This window comes from Crocodylus siamensis, chromosome 7 (assembly GCF_052110815.1).
Source record: "Crocodylus siamensis isolate JL-2025a chromosome 7, ASM5211081v1, whole genome shotgun sequence".
NCBI classification, from domain to species: domain Eukaryota; kingdom Metazoa; phylum Chordata; order Crocodylia; family Crocodylidae; genus Crocodylus; species Crocodylus siamensis.
Window position 1 is genome coordinate 72,495,863 of NC_143401.1, and position 17,749 is coordinate 72,513,611.

Here is a 17,749-nt window from a genome sequence, read left to right on the forward strand (position 1 = left end):
TTAGGGCTTAGACGCATATATCTGATTTCCTTGAGAGCAGGAGTAAGCCCATAATATAACTTTAATTAGGTTTTAGTGCTCCCCGGAGATTTGAATTATGCTTATTCAAGTCTTGTAGTTTTTTCCTATTAGGGCTGTTTTTCTTTGTAAGGCTGAAAGCATAAGTTTCAAAGCCCAGAGGTAAGCTCCCAAACTCCATACACAACATATAGAAAAAGCTAGGTGCCTCAGAAGTACAAGCCCAAAAATGTCCTACTAATTGAGGGGTTGCCAAGAACTGACCAATAGGAAATCCAGAGTGTATGTCCAAACTCTCACAATTTTCTGGTGCTTAGATTCCTGCAAACAACTCTCTCCATCCCTTTGAGCTTTAGAGCCTGAAGCACATTCCTGAGGGTAGGTGCCTACGTGTGTGTGTGTGTAAAGAATTGAGCAGGGCTTATTCTTTTTAAAACATGGCAGTGGAGGAGTGCTACCTGCCTTTTATGTAATAGTTTAGTAAGTAGAGTATTTGTCTATGAAGTGAAATATTTTCCTCTCAGATTGAGGGGGTTCAAACCAACATCTTCCACCTCTTAGGACAGTGCCCTAAATGCCACATTATAGGCTATACCACGGAGAAGTCTGATTCTGTAGCTTAGTGGTTAGACACTGGGAGTGGAGTTCTTGGATTCCAGTCCTTGAACCCTGGGCTCTTGATATGTTTTACAGTAAATAGCCATTGGATAAAAAAATAACAGATATGATCCTGGCAGCAGGGACTGAAATTCAGAATTGACCCTTCCAGATAAGTGTTCTAGATATTAGGCACTGAGACATATTCCTACTCGCTGACTCTCCTTTTGGCACCTGAATCTTGCATTCTTTACTGCACAGTGATAATTTTATCAGGAGGGTGGAATATATGTCCATTCAGCCTAGCTTACAGCCCTCCCTAGAGCAATATTCAGCAAGGGGGAAGTCATAGGTTTGAAAGCCATCATGCTGAGAACAGAAATCAGACCCTGTCCTCCATTTCCTGGACAAATTCTCTTATCTCTACACTTGTATAAAAAAGATAGGTGGCAGCACTAATACTAATTCTTCCTCCATAAATAGCTGTATTTTAAAAAGAAAGCAATTATGCCTGTATTTTGTGACAGGCCTAATCTTGTTGGAATGTATGAGCTACAGGACAGGGAGGTCCAGGTGAGGATGAGCCCCTGCCCTCCATCAGTGCTGACCTCGTGAAGGAACACCTTGAGAGGTTGGACACCTTCAAGTCAGCTGGCCCTGACAATCTGCACCCCAGGGTACTCAAGGAGCTGGTGAGTATCATAGCTCAGCCTCTGGCATGGATCTTTGAGAACTCCTGGCGCTCTGGTATAGTCCCCGAAGACGAAGAAGGCCAATGTGGTGCCTATATTCAAGAAAGGGAGGAAAGTGGATCTGGCAAACTACAGGACCATCAGCCTGACTTCTATCCTGAGCAAGGTCTTAGAAAAGTTTCTTAAAGAGGCCATCCTTAATGGACTGGCTGACGCCAACATCCTTAGGGATAGCCAATACGGGTTTGTTGTGGGTAGGTCTTGCTTGACCAATCTCATTTCCTTCTATGACCAGGTGACCTATCACCTGGACAAGGGAGAAGAAGTTGATGTCATATATCTTAACTTCAAAAAAGCCTTCAATCTGGTATCCCATGATCACCTCTTGGTGAAACTGGCCAATTGTAGCCTTGGGTCCACCACGATCTGCTGGCTGGGAAATTGGCTCCATGGTCGGACCCAGAGGGTGGTAATTGACAGAAGTCAATCATCATGGTACCCTGTGACCAGTGGGGTCCCCCAAGGCTCTGTTCTTGGACCCATATTATTCAACATCTTCATTAATGATGTGGACATTGGAGTCAGAAGCGGACTGGCCAAGTTCGCCGATGACACCAAACTCGGGCAAAGCATCCACATCTGAAGACAGGAGGGTGATCCAGGCTGACCTGGACAGGCTCAGCAAATGGGCAGATGAGAACCTGATGGTGTTTAACACCAAAAAATGCAAGGTTCTCCACCTTGAGGGGAAAAACCTGCATCATCCTTATAGGCTCGGCAGTGCTATGCTGGCTAGCACTACGGAAGAAAGAGACTTGGGGGTCATCATTGACCACAAGATGAACATGAGCCTGCAATGTGATGCTGCGGCTAGTAAAGCGAGCAAAACGCTGGCTTGCATCCATAGATGCTTCTCAAGCAAATCCCGGGATGTCATTCTCCCCTTGTACTCGGCCTTGGTGAGGCTGCAGCTGGAGTACTGCATCCAGTTTTGGGCCCCACAATTCAAAAAGGATGTGGAGAAACATAAGAGAGTCCAGACAAGAGCCACGCGCATGATCAGAGGTCAGGAAAACAGACCTTACAATGACAGGCTGAGAGCTATGGGGTTCTTTAGCCTGGAAAAGCGCAGGCTCAGGGGTGATCTGATGGCCACCTATAAGTTTATTGGGGTGACCACCAGTATCTGGGGGAATGTCTGCTCACCAGAGCACCCCGAGGGATAATGAATTTGAATGGTTATAAACTACTGTGAGACCGTTTCAGGTTGGACATAAGGAAGAATTTCTTTGCTGTCCAAGCCCCCAAGGTCTGAAACAGCCTGCCATTGAAGGTGGTTCAAGCACCTACATTGAACATCTTTAAGAGAAATTTGGATGCTTATCTTGCTGGAATCCTATGATCCCAGCTGACTTCCTGCCCCTGGGGAGGGGGCTGGACTCAATGATCTTCCAAGGTCCCTTCCAGCCTGAATGTCTATGAAATCTGTGAAATATGCTCATGGCACCACCTCCCTCCTCCCCGCTCCCCTCCATGGATTGGGCCATTTAGTAGGGGTGTGCAAAGTGGGCCCTATTGATTTGGATTTGGCCCAAATCAGGGACAGTGATTGGATTAATTGACTCAGATCACTGTCTCTGATTAGATTTGGCCAAATCCAAATCTGAAGATTCGATGCCGATTCGGAGAATCAGCGATTTGGCCATAGACGAAGCTTTAAATGTTTTTTTTACAGAACTTGAAGTATCAGTGTGGCTCATGAACACTGCAACACTAGGGTGGGTGGAGAGTCCCACGCAGGTGTGTGTGGGGGGGACCCACAAGCTTGGCAGTGAACCCAGAATTGGACCAGAAGCACTTCCAGTCCACTTCCAGGTCCACTTCCAGAAGTGCATGGGGGCCTCCCTGTGCCCCCCCGGCTCAGTGATCAGCCACGGGGGGGCCCTGGGTGCCCCCCCCAGATCTAGGAGACATCAGTTGCCAAGCTGGGGGGGCATGGGGGAGGGGCCGATTCAAATCAGAGGATTAAAAAATCCTCTGATTTGATTCAGATTTGGAATTTCAGCCACCAAAGCGGGCCAAATCTCCACCAAATCAAGTCAGGGACTGAAGCTTTGCACAACCCTACCATTTAGGGGGATTGGGTGCTGCTAGTCGATCAGGTAAGGAAAGAAGCAAAACTTTCCAGCCAGGAAGGAAAATACTGAGTTTAAATATCTCCAAGGTTAGGCAGCTACCAAGAGCGGGGTTTCTTTTGGATTGCATTTTGGACATAGGCATCTAAGGCATCTAAAGTTTTCTATGTCCTCTTCTAGGTGTCTAAGTCCATCTTGGATCTGCATCAGGGAGTTATTTTTTCCAGGCAAAAGAATCAACAGAGCTGGTGAAATAAAAAAGTAGTTTTCAGAGTATGATAACAGTTTTGTTTTGAACATGTTTTCAAGAGATATGTGAAGGTCACTGAGGTATGAAAAGAGGGTGGCAGCATGAATTGAATTCAAAAGAACTCTATGTTTTGATTTTCTAAAAGGCAGCAAAGAGTGAGAGCTGGTGAAATGGCAAGTGAATGAGAGAGACTGAACCTTAAAATGGGATCTTTTATATTTTTCCACAGCACATAATAGAAGGAGAAAAAAAGTGAAAGCAAGACTTGAGAACATAGACACGTGATTAATTTCAAGACAAAGCTACTCCAATACTGAACAAAAAATGGTGTCTGGTAGAAAGAGAGCGTGTTCTGTTCTTTGAGAATTATTCTTGCTAGTTGTTTGACTTTTGACCAAATGCTTCTAAAATTTACAACCCACCGTTTCTAATCCATTTACAACTTTTAGCCTTCAACCAAATAAAAACAGGACAAAGACTCATATAAAAACATATCTTTATATAAGGCATGGATCACAATAACTAATACTTATACACATATTTTAAAAAGTAGCATGAAAGAACACAGCATAGAAACTGAAAGCAAAGCAGAAGTTATATCCCAGAACCATGCTCTTTGGAGGAAATGAATATGACTTAATGGCTACAGAGGTGTCTTCATCTCTGGCAGTTGTGGTGACACTGCTTGACAGACAGAAAACAGAGATTTCTTAGGAATTTCTTGGATTGGAATGAAGATTGTGTTTCATATAATAAACAACCAATTAAAACTGTATCTTAGCTATCATGTTCCTTAAGTGTCACATCTATGAAAATAAGTGTAAGCAGTTCCTAAAGTTCAGTAAAGATGAAAGCAACTCTGTAATGACACATAATTATAATATTTTATTAATAATAATTTTTGCCTCAATATTGAATTTTATTTCCTAAAAACAACAGGAACAAAAGTTAGAAATTAACAAAATGCATACACTGATGATTGAGGTGATACAGCTGTTCTCTTATCTGTTGTTACACAGGACAAAAAGTGAACTCAGGATCCTGATTTTGTGACTCTTGTTCTCCATATTTCTTATCTTGCCCTTTGCCTTAAAACTGTCTAAGAAAGCATCAGTAAGAATACTCATACTTATGAGTTTGCAGAATGAAAGCTACAGTTTGCAGGCTTTTGGGAACAGTGACTAGGAAACCACATTCTTCTCAGTTACACGGTGTAAATCCTTTAGCTTAGTAAAATTACTGAAGATTGTGGAGTTACCCTGGATTTATCATAGTTACTGTAATTCAGGAGGGGTTTTTCCACATTTAGCACAGGGGAGGAAGTCCCTCATCTTGGATCTGAGTATCACATGGTGGGGTAGGGGGCACGTGGCTGCTGCGGGAGCCACAGATCCTGCCTGCCCCACCCCTGTCCCCAATCCCCTCATCTCTTCCCCACGAGTTATCTGCCCTTACACCAGTCCCTTGCTGGCTGCTTACATTCCAGGTCTGGCAGGGTTCCAGCCTTGCTGTAACCTGGGGCGTGGAGCACATGGTTTTCTGGCCCTGGCCTGGTAAAACTGTTGTGGCAGTGGCAGCTCTGGTTGGGCCCTGGGAAGGGGGCACAGAGAGGGGGGCAGAGGCTGTAGGGGAGAAATGGTGAGGTAGGGCAGATGTGGGGGCAGAGGTGAGGGGGGAGCAGGCAGCAGGGTGGGGCAGGCACCAAGGGGAGGGCAGGTGCTAGAGGATGCAGGTATGGGGGTGGGGTGAGTACCAGGGGACAGGCATGGGAGGGCAGGCAACAGGGGTATGTGTGTGTGTGTGTGTGTGTGTGTGTGTGTGTGTGTGTGTGTGTGTGTGTGTGTGTGTATGGTGGAGGGGAGAGACAGATGGTAAAGGTCAGGCTGCTTGACTCCCTGATTACCTGCCCCACACAGCTTCCCCTACCACTTCCCCACCACCTGCCTCCCCTTTTTCCGTCTCCCCTACTGTCTGCCCCTCCCCACTGTTTACCCTATCACCTACACCTACCACCTGTTCCCTGGCCACTGCTTTCTCCACTGCAACAGTAGGGGAGAATGTATTTAAGACAAGCCTCCAACAATTAGATTCTATACATGGAAAATGATTAATCAATTTATAACTTTTCCATGTGTAGAATCTAATTATTGGAGATTGCCTTAAATTCGGAGCTGTCTTGGATTTGGGTAAATACGGTACTCCTGTACAGAGGGTGGACTCTACCTAGTGTCTCCTCTCTGCTTGGTAAACTGTACTGCATAGTCTTGGAACCACTAACAACAATAAATGTAGCTCCCTTGGGCACTTCAGAAGTGTGCTTTGTGAAACTACATTTTTGACAGAACCTGGAATAGCTGATACTATGCATCTCCTTCACAGCTCCTGATCTTCCTCTCAAGAGGATCCAGTTCATCTCTAAAGCCACAGAAATAGGTAGATGAAACAAAAGTGTCCCACTAGTGAGTGATGCGGTTATTCAGAGGAACCAGTCGGTTTAACACTCATATCTGGCTGGCTATGAGCTGTGTGCATAAGGGTTGGCCACCTCCACCAGCAGCAAGAATCTCCTATGCTAGGTTAAACAGTGGCATGATGCCTGTCATGTACATACAGGAAACAGAAATCTCATATCTTCCTTTAATTTTTATCTACATGGAAGTGCTCAGTGGAGTGACACTCTTCTTTACAAAACACAACCAACTTGGGCATTTAAGCGCTCAGCAGTATTCTAGCCTATTCAAGTTCTCGTACTACACCCATCGTAGTATCAGGTCCAAAACATCTAACCTTAAGCCTGAAGTTTTTCCTCTGTGTTAACACTTGCCATGAAATGTCTTCAGACCCAATTCAATAAATATGTTTATATCAGGAAAGCTTGTGAAAGTTTGTGGAAGCCACATAAAATAAAGCATTTTCTGAGGTATCCACTAGTTTAAATCAAGACTTTCATTTATTATAATATTTGAAGAAAAATCAATGTGTCGGTCTGCATTAATAGGATAAAAAATAGCAGTAAGTTCTACTGACTAATTTAAGACACTCTGCTTATGCTTGTATAAATACTGAACATTGGCAAAAACCTTATCCATGATATGGTCTAATTACCTTTCATAGTCGTCATGGTGTTTATATATGTGTTTAAAAATAATTAAACAAGGTGAGGTTTCTACTACATAAAAAAGGCCTTTAGACAACTGAAATTTAAAAATATTAGAGCAAGATGGAGCCCTCTACCTGAGGATCTTATTGAAGCAACAGTCCCATTGATATCTTGGTAAATTGGGTGTGAAATGAAAGCTTGATTAGTCCACAGTATGCAAAGAGAGTTTTGCATAAATTCAACAATGGCTTAGTCTGGCTCCCAGGGAAATCAATAACAAATATCTACTGATGCTGCAGAAGCAGTGTCTGGCGTAAACACAGATGACATACATTTAAAATACAGTGCTTTGTGGAAAATGAGCAGAATATGTACCTGCTTCTGTACTGTTGACCCATCAAGTAAAACTCCGGTGGAAGGCAGTGGATCATGTCCATGTAAGTAACAGGATATTAATTTTTACTAGGTCTCAATGAAATTTAATTGAGTGTGCAACTAGTTGACTGATTTCAGTGGAGCCACTCACATGATGAAAGCATGTGCTTAAAGTCTGTGTTGAGTGAAGGCTTTGATAAATATCACACATATAAATGGAGGGGAGAGCAAATGGAAATCATGTGTATTCCCAGTTATGACAGTTCAAAAATCCACATCAAATCACAAATCAATACAGGGGTTAAAAAACAGAGAAGGGGGAGGGGAGGGAAAGAGAAAGAAAGAAGACAGTTGCTATAGGAATAGGTCTAGAAATATTTCGTCTCGTCTCTTCATCAGGTCATCGTCTGATCATACTTTCTGTATTTTCAAGATCAGCAGGATGAAGTTTAATTGCTCTTACTACTTGCCTCTAGTACAACTTCATGGCAATGCTCTAAAAGGATTTTTGCTATGCACAGCCTGCAATTTAAGTGACAAATACGTGGGGAGAAAACGGCTGGGAATTAATTAGCAATGCAAATGAAAAACAGTGTAACCTTAAAAAAAGGATGCCTACATAGTCCACTCAAAGAAGCGCCAGTCCCCCCCATGCCTCTCCCCGGCCGGGAGACAGGTGAGGTGGCAGAGCGCTTCCAAGACCTCATCCCCCCGCCGTGGTTTAACCACTGAAAGGCCTCGCGCTGCGTTTCTGGTCGTGAAGCTCTGCCGGCCAAGTTTGCCAGCGGAAAGCCCGCCGCCTGGGGTCCACGGGAGCCTGATGGCACGTGTCAAGGAAGAAAACGGCCTCCAAGGACTTCTCTGTGCTCTTCCCAGCCAAGAGAGGGGAGGTGTGTACTGGTACGACATGCAGGAGGCTATTCTCACCCCAGCAGCTGTCAGCGGTGGAGGCAGATGTGGCCCTTCGCAACTGCCCCCACCCCCCGGCTCGTGAATCACGGCGCAGTCACCACCTGCAAGCCGGGGCCTTGCTTTGACAGCCCCGCAGGCGAGCGGGCCTGGGCAGCCAGCTCTCGTCCTCCCCCCCGCCAAGCCCCCCACCCAGCCCGGCCCGGCCCGGCCCAGCGGCATCTCGATGATCTCAGCAGGTTAAAGGTAACTGGCGCTGGCGCTGCTCGGGCGCCGCCTACCTCGCATCGGGGCAGCGCGCGGGCCGGCCCCGGCGGCGAGCCGACACGTCCCCGCGCTCCCCCGGCGCTGGCGGCTGCTTTGTGGCCACGCTCCCCGGCACCTGCCTCCGGGAAGCCGCGAGGGCGGGAGGAGGGGGAGGGGGAGGGGGAGGGAGGGAGAGAGGGAGGGAGGAGGAGGAGGCAGGCGAGCGGGGCTTCGCTCTCCTGATTCCCCGCCCGCATCCAGCCTGGCCGCTTGCGGCTCCAGTGCGCTCCGCTCCCCGCAGCAGCGCCCGCGGGGCAGGAGGCAGCGGGGCCGGCGCGGCCCGGGCCATGCGCGCGGGGCGGCGGCGCTGAGCGCGGGCGCGGCGCGGCTCCGCGGCCACCCTGCAGCGGCTCGGCACCGGGGCAGGGCATGCCCGCGCGCCTCCGCGCCCAATGTTTCACTGGAGCAAGTGGAAGAAGAGGATGGGGGCGACCACGTCCTCCTCCAAGAGACCCGTGTTCGACGAGAAGGAGGACGGTGAGTGCCGGCCGGCGCCGCGGGGAGCGGGGCGACTGCTCGGCCGGGCCGGGGAGGAGCGGGGCTGGCGCTCGCTCCGGCGGCTGAGCCCGGCACCAGCCCGCGCCTCCCGCCCTTGGCTGGGCAGCGGGGTCGTGCGAGGCAGCACCCAACTTTGCAAGTGTCCCGGGCGGTGCTCGCCGCGCGGCGCTGGGGTCCCGCTCCAGCCTCGGGCACGCGCCCCCCGCGTGCTGTGCGGGGCTGGAGGTTGCGCACAGACAGAAATGCCGAGGGGGGAGTAGCTGTAGCCCGCGCAGGATCCAGCCCCCTCCTGGGAATGACAAGCCCGAAGTTATTCTCAGGGCAGTGCAGCCAGCCAGATCGCTGGTAGAACCCCCATATGCTTCCTGCATTTGAAAGCTGAATGGAAATAACTGGACTTCCCCCAAACATGCTGCCACACTGGAGGCAGTTTGGCTAGTTGGAAATCTTTCTCCACCCCATTTTTGGGGCCACTTAGAGGAGCTTTCAGAAAGCTCCCACCTTGCACTGTTCCTCTTCACCCAACCCCTCCAGGGACACACATGTGGCAGAGGCGAAGCCACACTCGCATCAGCCAAATCCATTTTTAGATGCGACCCCAGCCTCTCTTAGGCTAGGGACAGACTTTCGAAAAGCCCAAGCCTGAACTGATTCAATCTTTGCAAGTTAGTCTCACCTAGGTAGATTGAACCAATTTGCAAGTGAACAGACATTTACTTTTGATTCAGGAAATGCAGCCACGCCTGTAGAAGCTCAGGCTAGAAGATGGGGGGCACTAGAACAGCCCTCCCTTTCCTTCCACAGCCGCAAGGTGAGAGAATCTGACCTGGAGGGCATGGTCAGGACCCCGCCGGGGTGTCAAATATGATTGGGGTGGGGTTTAAATCCTCACCCTGGCCTGTAGGGACCCCAGCCTGGGTGTGCCTGGAGAGCAGTGGCATGGAGGCAATGCCACTGAAGCTGTGGGTGGGCGCCTTGGAAACTGGATTGGCCTCATGGGATGTGTCAATCGTTTTCGTGGCTGTCTGGCGTGGCTCAGACGCACTGGCAGGCCCAGAGTCCGGCAGCTGTCCACCGTGTCACAGAGCCGTAGCTGGCTGGGAAGGGCCTTGCTCCTGTGACCCACCCTGGGCTGGCTCCACCTGGGCCCTTCCCAGTCAGCGGCAGCTCCATGACAGTCCTGCCTGGCCTGGGCATGGGAAGCTGAGAGCAATCTGGCTGCGCAGCTCCCGTGGCTCCAGCCCAAGCCGGGCCTGCTGGGAAGGGCCCTGCTCCCACAGCCCAGCCTGGGCCAGCCCCTCCATGCCCACCTTCAGCAGCTCCCGCAGGCTTACCCCTCCAACCCCAGCCACAGGTGAGGCTGGCAGATGGCTGGGCCATGCCCGCTGGCTCTGGCCACTCTCCTTCCCCTGCTGCTATAGCAGCGAGGGGCAGGGGTTACTCTGATAGGAGCTGCTCTGCCTGACCAGGCAGTCCCCGGGGGGAGAGGGGAGGGAAGGGGAAATAAACCCCCTCCCTGCCTCTCTAGCTTTAGGGGGCCATGCTGGGTGGTGTCTGGCCACATCCCTGTTCCAGCTAGAGAGCAGAGTGGAGGGGCCAGCCCTGCTCTCTGGAGTGGATGGCACAGCCCAGCTCGGGGCTCCAAAGCATGCTAGGATGCTGGGGCTTCTGGTTTAATTTAAACCAGAAAAAGGTCTGGGACAGAAGTTCCATAAACCAGAGTGACCAAAATCTGTTAAGTCTGATACCACATTCAACCAGGTTTATCTGAAACCAGTTTCCGCTGTTTTGAAATTGGTTTATGTGCACTGAACTTATGTTCTGTTATAGGCTTAAAGCAGTTTCACTTAAACTGGTTTATGTGTAACTTCTGTCCCTTTAATGGTTCACTTTTGGGGTAGTTTGCAAATGAAAAGTATGTTGGGCAATAGTGAATTATGCACTGTAGCATGTTCTTCACCTTTTTCCCACTCCTGGTCCACCCTCTCAATTTTTCAAATGTCTTTCAGTAGTAGTTCTCTTATTAGAGGATTCAGGACTGGTACAGGATGTTTGGTGTAATGATGTGACCAGCACTGCCTTATCCTCTTCTGAGTAAAGGAGTTTAATTTTCAACTTATAGCATTTAGGTAAACAGTACAATTTCATTTTTCCTATATCAGGATTCCCAGATGAAAGAATGGCTTTTGACGCACTCCGAAGTGACATTCAAATACCATTTGATATTCTACTAAGTAGCTAGACAATGTGATTTTTACAGTTGGTATTTAGATACTGCATGATAATCTGATAATCAACATAACTTCACTCTATATGGTCACAGGTATTGGGAAATCCTATTGATTTAAACAGGAATGTCACATAGACTTGCTGGATTGGGCCCTCTATGATAAAGATGCTACAAACTGTTAATAAAACACAACAGATAATTTAAAATAAAACACAACAGGAAAACAGAAGTTACTGATGACGTGAGATTCTGACCTTTCTATGAATAAGAACAAAACCCAGAAGATTGGGCAATGATGAATGATGTCCCAGTACAAATCATAAATACATTCACTTCTGTTAAAGTGATCGCACATAATATGTTTACTTTGATGCACAATAGGCTTTAATGCTAAGTGACTCATGAAGCATCATTGTATACATTCTGTTTGTCTTCCTCACTAGTATCAGGAATGCTGCCTTTATAGCCATGAAAATATTAAGAATAGTACTGTGGGAAATATAATACTCTGAAAGAAAATGAAGTAAGGGCCTGAGGGAGAACATTTATTGACTACCTATAAGAAGTTTGCAAAGCAAGGATTAACATATGGTTAGATACCATCTTAAGTATCTTGTTGAATCTGAGCCAGAATATTGCCTTAAATTTATGTAACGCCTTACATGATTATTTTCAGGCCCACAGATAAGAATCCCCTCCCTTCCCCAATACATTTTATTGACAGTGTTTTACATAATTTTAAGTTCATTAACAATTGCTACAGTGGTAAGGAAAAATACTACTTCTATTGAAATCACTGGCAAATCTCCACTTGACTTCAGTGGAGCTGGGATTGTATACCAGATGTGTAATATTCTGAACCTAATGTATATATTAACTAGCACCTTTAGGGCACAATTATGCTCGTGTTTACCTGAGTGCAGTTCTTATTGATGTCACTTGTGTAAGTGAGGTCAAACTGGGGAACCTACCATTTGCTCTTAACAGCTAGAAAATATGCTAAATATAGAAAATAAGCTAGTGGGTATTGACTAACAAGCATTTACTAGCCATTCAAAGTAATTAGGACTGAAGAATTATTAACACGGGCATCTCTTCTGTATTAGTAAATGGTACAAATGACCAGGCTACATTTACTACATTACAACTAACTAACCAAGTACAGAGTTGTGATATAATTGGAATGGAAAATAAAAGTGATGTTAAGATCAATATTGCAAAAACCATGAAACCTAGTGCAGCAATTAACTGTATATAGGGCTTGCTCATATGGTTTCTATGTACATGAAACTTCTATGAAGACTCCAAAAACGTTGTTATTGAAGTGGTTGCATGGTAGAAGCACAAAGTGTTACCCATTTAGAATGTTAATGGCAACAAGAACAATGAGCAAGACAATTATAAAATGCCTTAGAAAATCAGCAGCTTTACTATATAATTTAGAGGGCATTTTCTTCTAAACAGAACCTATATCTTTAAAAAGAAAGAAAGAAACCTTTCTAAATGAGGAAATGTTGTCAAAGGATTGATTATTATATATAAAAAGAAAACTTGCATGCAGCGTTCCTATACGAGTGTAGACTTATTACCATTTCATAGATATTTTTAGGTAGTGCTTGCCTTTTTCATCATTGCTTGTTAGTATATTCAGAGAAATCACAGTGTTGTTCTGGTGTACTCATATTTACTGGCACAGCATGGTTGCTATGGAGATCTCTTAAAACATTTTGATGATTTCCTCAAATAAAAAGCCAATTAATACATCAGTTTTATGCGTGACATAACATGAAAGAGTTACTAACATTATGACAATTTAACACAATGGTTAATTAAAAAAACTGGGCAAAAGTAGTCTGGGTTTTATAATTGTATCATACATGTCCCTAATGACAGGCATAGTGGAATTAAAGACATAACAGTCTAAAATTGACAGTGAAAGATTAACTTAATTTTAGTTATCCTACAAGGGTTTATAGAAACACAAAATTATTGTACATCTGTTAGTTAGTAAAACAAAGTCCAGAAATATCTTTCAGATAAATCTAAATATAGATTTCTAGATTTCAAGGCCAAAACAGACTATTATGAGAATATGGTCTGCCTCTTGAGTCATAGGAATCCATGAATTAGTTGCTGCCTTAATTGTGATAGTTGTCATTGAGCTGGTGCATCTCTTTTAGGAAAAAAAAATCTGTTGTTGATTAAAAAACGTCCAGTGATGGAGAATACGCAACAACTCTTGGTATGTTGTTCTGATTATTAATTACTTTTCCTGTTAAAAGTACTGCCCTCTTTTGTGTCTAAATTTCCCTAGCTTTGGTTCCAGCCTTTGGATCTTGTTATACTTTTGCTGGCTAGACTGACACTCTATCACCAAACTTTGGTTCCATGTCTAGGTACCTATGAAACTGTGGTCAAATGACCTTTCAACATTTTCTTTGATAAACTATGTTGATCGAGCAACTTGAGTCTCTCATTGTACGCTATGTTTTCTAGACCTTTATTTTATTGATTATTTAAAATAATTATTTTAATCTCTTAATGATTCATTATTCTGAAAATTTGCACACCAGAACTGAATTCTGTATCCCAGTAGCAGTTGCACCAATGTCAAAAACAGAGGTATTATAACAGGGGTGCGCAAAATAGAGCCCAGAGGCTGGATCCAGCCTTCCAACAGATTTGATCTGGCCTGCAAGTGGATGGCTGCCAACTCATTGGATCTAGCCTGTGGGTGGCTAGCAGCGCCAACTGCTATGTGGTGCTGGGCGAGCAGGCAGGACTGCTTCAGCCGGGCAGTGTCAGCCCTTTATGTAGCGGCACCAGCTGTGGACCTGAGTGGGGCTTCCACCAGAGTGTGTGGGTGGCAACGTCAGCTGTGGATGCCGCTGGCAGGTTCGGGAGCCCAGATGCAGAACCTGCCAGCAGCTTCAGCTCTGGGTCCAGGCAGGAGCTTCTCTCACACTTGGCGTGTGGCAATGTCTGCTGTGATCTGTGTCAGGGCTGCAGAACGTGCTGGCTTCACCCCCAGCTGACTCCACCTGGCACAGCAGAAACTCCTGCCTGGGTTCACAGCTGAGCGTTGGGGCTCCTGGTGAACTACAGCTTTGGCTGGTTTCTGGGAGAAGAGAAGAGAAGAGAAGAGAAGAGATGGATGTGGCCCTTGACAGGTCCAAACTCATTAAGTAGCCTTCCAGCCTAAATAATAATCCCTGTATATAACCTCTTTACGCTTGCTCAATATTCTGTTTATGCGTCCAACAATTGCATGAATCCTGATGCCCATGGTATTGCAGTACAAGCTAATGTTCAGCTGATGCTTATCTACCAAAATCCCCATTTTTTTTTCAGAATGACTGTTTTTCAGGATTGAGCCCCCCTCCATCAACCTATCAACTAATAATTCTTAATAAATGTGTGTATGAGTAAAATGCTACTAAATTTTGATCTGAATTGATATTAAATGTTAAGTCACCTGCTTCCGGACAAATATGCTTTTAGTCTTGTCCCTGATTACACCATACACCCTTTTGATGTTTGCTGGTTTGACCTTTAAAATGGTAGAAAGCATTTCAAGCTTATGCTCCAGCCAACTGAAAAGTTGGTCTGAAAAAGAAAAGATCTCTTTATGCTTTGTGATAACTTACAAAGGAGCGACAGAACACACCCACAGAGTAGTTCTCTCCATGCTTTTAGAACTTAGGTGGAAGAGCCATTAATTGTATAGAAACTAACTTTGCCTTCTACAGTGCCTGCTAAAAATAAAGTGGCTTGAGTTACATGCCATAGCTATGTATGGCATCTGGAGTTGTTTTTCAATAAAAAAAATTCTGGAAAAAAGACTGCCCCAAATTGAACTGTATCAAGAATTATTAATTGGCATAGCCCTGGCTGAACTGAACTCAAATTAGCTAGACATTCTGACTGAACTAGTGTAGCTACTTTCCCCTTTAAAGTCTGTTTCCCAAAATAAGAGATTGGATGGAGACAGAACCTGAATCTTTGGCGCACTGGGAAGTGCAAGGGTGGGGTGGGCGGGAAGGGTGTGGCAACAGAATGGGCTGCGGCTGCCCTAGCATAAACTGCCTGAACTGAGGCTGAGCTGGTGGCTGGCAGCATGGGCTTATTGGGGGCTGCCGTCCTGGCACCCGCTCTGGTGTTGCACTCACCTGCCCCAAGTTACAGTCCTGAGACAAAAGATAGTGATATGGGAAGTTTCTAGCAATTGTTTTTACAGTAAAGAAAACCCAAGAATGCATGGAACTTAATATTTACCAGCACTTGCAGAAAGGAAACAAAACAAGCTATTATTACACACACAAAGACTATTAAAAGAAAGTGAAAGTTCAATTCAATCACATAAAAGTTAGGAAATGTCAGAATTAAAAGTGCCCATAAACTTTAATTCATACTTTGGGTCTTAGCTCCATAGCATGGAGAATCTAGGTCTTCTCAACAGCACATTATTGTTAATTGTTTTTAATGATGTTCAAAACAATATCTTTCTTCCCTCCTATCATTCTTGGAAATGGTTGAAACACATTTATTGAAACAAGCAGCATGAAACTGAAACAGGAACATTTCAGCCCAAATACTTCAATTAGGCAAAGTTATAAAAAACCAGAACAAGATATAGTGGAGGATACTGGGCAATACCAGGAAGTTTCAGGCAGTGCCAGCATCACTACCCATAACCTACAATCGGAGATACAACTCCCTCCCCCACCTCCCGCAAAAAAACCCAACTAAGGCTATTTTTTATATATTATACTCAAAGCATAACCACAGAAGGATTTTCTATCTTGCCTCCTCTAACAGCATCAAAATGACTGACTAAAAGGAAGTCAGGAACATATAAATGTATCTGGTGTCATTAGTTTAGCTGTCATTTTTCCATTTAAATTGAAGTGATTTGGTATGAGGGCTTTTTGTCGTCTTTGTACCACATCTGTGGAATGCCAGCTGAAATTAGGAATTCTAATTGATCTAAGGGTCTTTAGTATTAAAGTCTAATTAGGACTTGATTTGCTGTTGTGACTAATCTCATTTTCGCTCAAGTCCACACAAACTCTCTGTCTGAACAGGAATAAGACCAGGTTCACCATCTCCTCTTTCCTTATTTGCAGCCAAAGTAACTTTTCTGTCAAAGAGCCTAAGCCTGAAGTCTGCCAGCACAGGTCGTATTGTTTATTCAGATCCATTCTTATGGAAGCTTGCACTACGGGAGCGTTCTTCAAATTAAATTACATAGAATGTAATGTTTTTTTTTTTTTTTTACATAGTAAATCCATGTTTGGAATTCTCTGAGCCTGACTACACGTGCCAATTTAAGGCGTATTAACCATTTTTAAGGGACATTAAGGGCATGGGTCTACACATGCTCACCCTCAATGTCCCTTAACAATGGTGATTTTAGGCTATTTGCCAAATTTGATACTAAAGTAGGTATCAAATTTGGCATGAATAGCTAAAGCACCTTAGCACACATATAGATGCACTAAGGTGCATTAATGCTGTGTATGTCAACTCACTTGGGAATAACTTTAGTCCCAAGTTGGTCCATACACCATGTTAATGCACCGTAGAGCATGCACATGTAGACGTGTGTCTAAATCACCTTAATGCGCATAAGGCAAACTAAGTTATAATGCACATTAAGTTTAGACTCACATAAAAGCACATGTAGACATTACCTCTGACTCAAGAAATAGCAACAGAAATCACTGTAGTAGAAATCAGGATGAAAGGACTATTATTTGACTATTGCTTTAGGATTTTAGTAGAATGATATGTTTAGAAGAATAGGAGATGCTTGCTTACAAACATCTGGTCAAACTGAGTTTTAACTTTAAGGGAAGGTATTTTTTTCTTGTATATTGGACTGGGTAAAGCCCTGGTCCCTGGGCCATAGCTGTACATTTCCTTGATATTGAAGACCTGGAAGTGTCAGGCCTGTGGTAAGCAAACCTCACATTCAATTCCCTACATTTGTAGAGGGGAGCAAGAAGAAGGAGGCAAATGGTGTTTCCTGATCCGTTTCATCTTTTTAGAGGTCAGCTTCCAAGCTTTAGTGATTCTGGCTGTCTACCATGGTTGAAAAAGAAAAAAAATGTGTGGTGAGGCCTTTTCTTCTTAAAAACAGTTAACTGTATACTGTAAAACAAAAATGGGATTTTTCACAAATACTTACGAGGATTAGACGTCCCAAACACAGTTAACTGTAACGAAAATTGGGAGTCTATCTCCTTAGAAAATTTCAGTCTTAGTCAGTCAGAAAAGCATTCAACTTGTAAAAAAGTCCAGCTCCAGGAGTGTCTGCTTTAAGTGCTCAGATTGGGAACATTATTGCTCTGGAATAATTATTTCTGTGTAAGTAGGAAAAAAGTATTAAGCATCTTGAAGATGTTTTCCTAACCTTTTATTTTATCGAAGACAGAACCCTCTAGGCTTTAGGAATTTATTGGGCCCTACAGGCTCTTAAAGTGCGTTAAGTAGTGTATGAGAAATGGTGCCTGCTCTTCTCCCTGGCAGTCACAGCTGAAATTTACAAGAGTTTTAACAACTCTGCTGTCGACTGCCACAGTGCTGCTCCCATCCCCATGGAAACGGACATGAAATCACAAAACGTGGGGTAAGGTG

General features: G+C 44.8%; 1 protein-coding gene across 4 annotated transcripts in view; it reads left to right on the plus strand.

The window, feature by feature from the left end:
• Positions 1–8,228: 8,228 nt before the first annotated feature.
• The window catches only part of STK32C (serine/threonine kinase 32C), a 283,828-nt gene continuing 274,307 nt past the window's right edge, over positions 8,229–17,749 (plus strand). For 3 of the 4 annotated variants that reach the window (XM_090057148.1, XM_090057149.1, XM_090057151.1), the window contains exon 1: positions 8,537–8,859. In XM_090057148.1, coding sequence (XP_089913274.1) covers positions 8,775–8,859 — 85 coding nt within the window. In that variant the 5' untranslated portion in view covers positions 8,537–8,774. Of the gene's footprint in view, positions 8,323–8,536; positions 8,860–17,749 lie in introns of those variants that run through there. The other variant, XM_090057152.1, reaches the window with a different exon arrangement.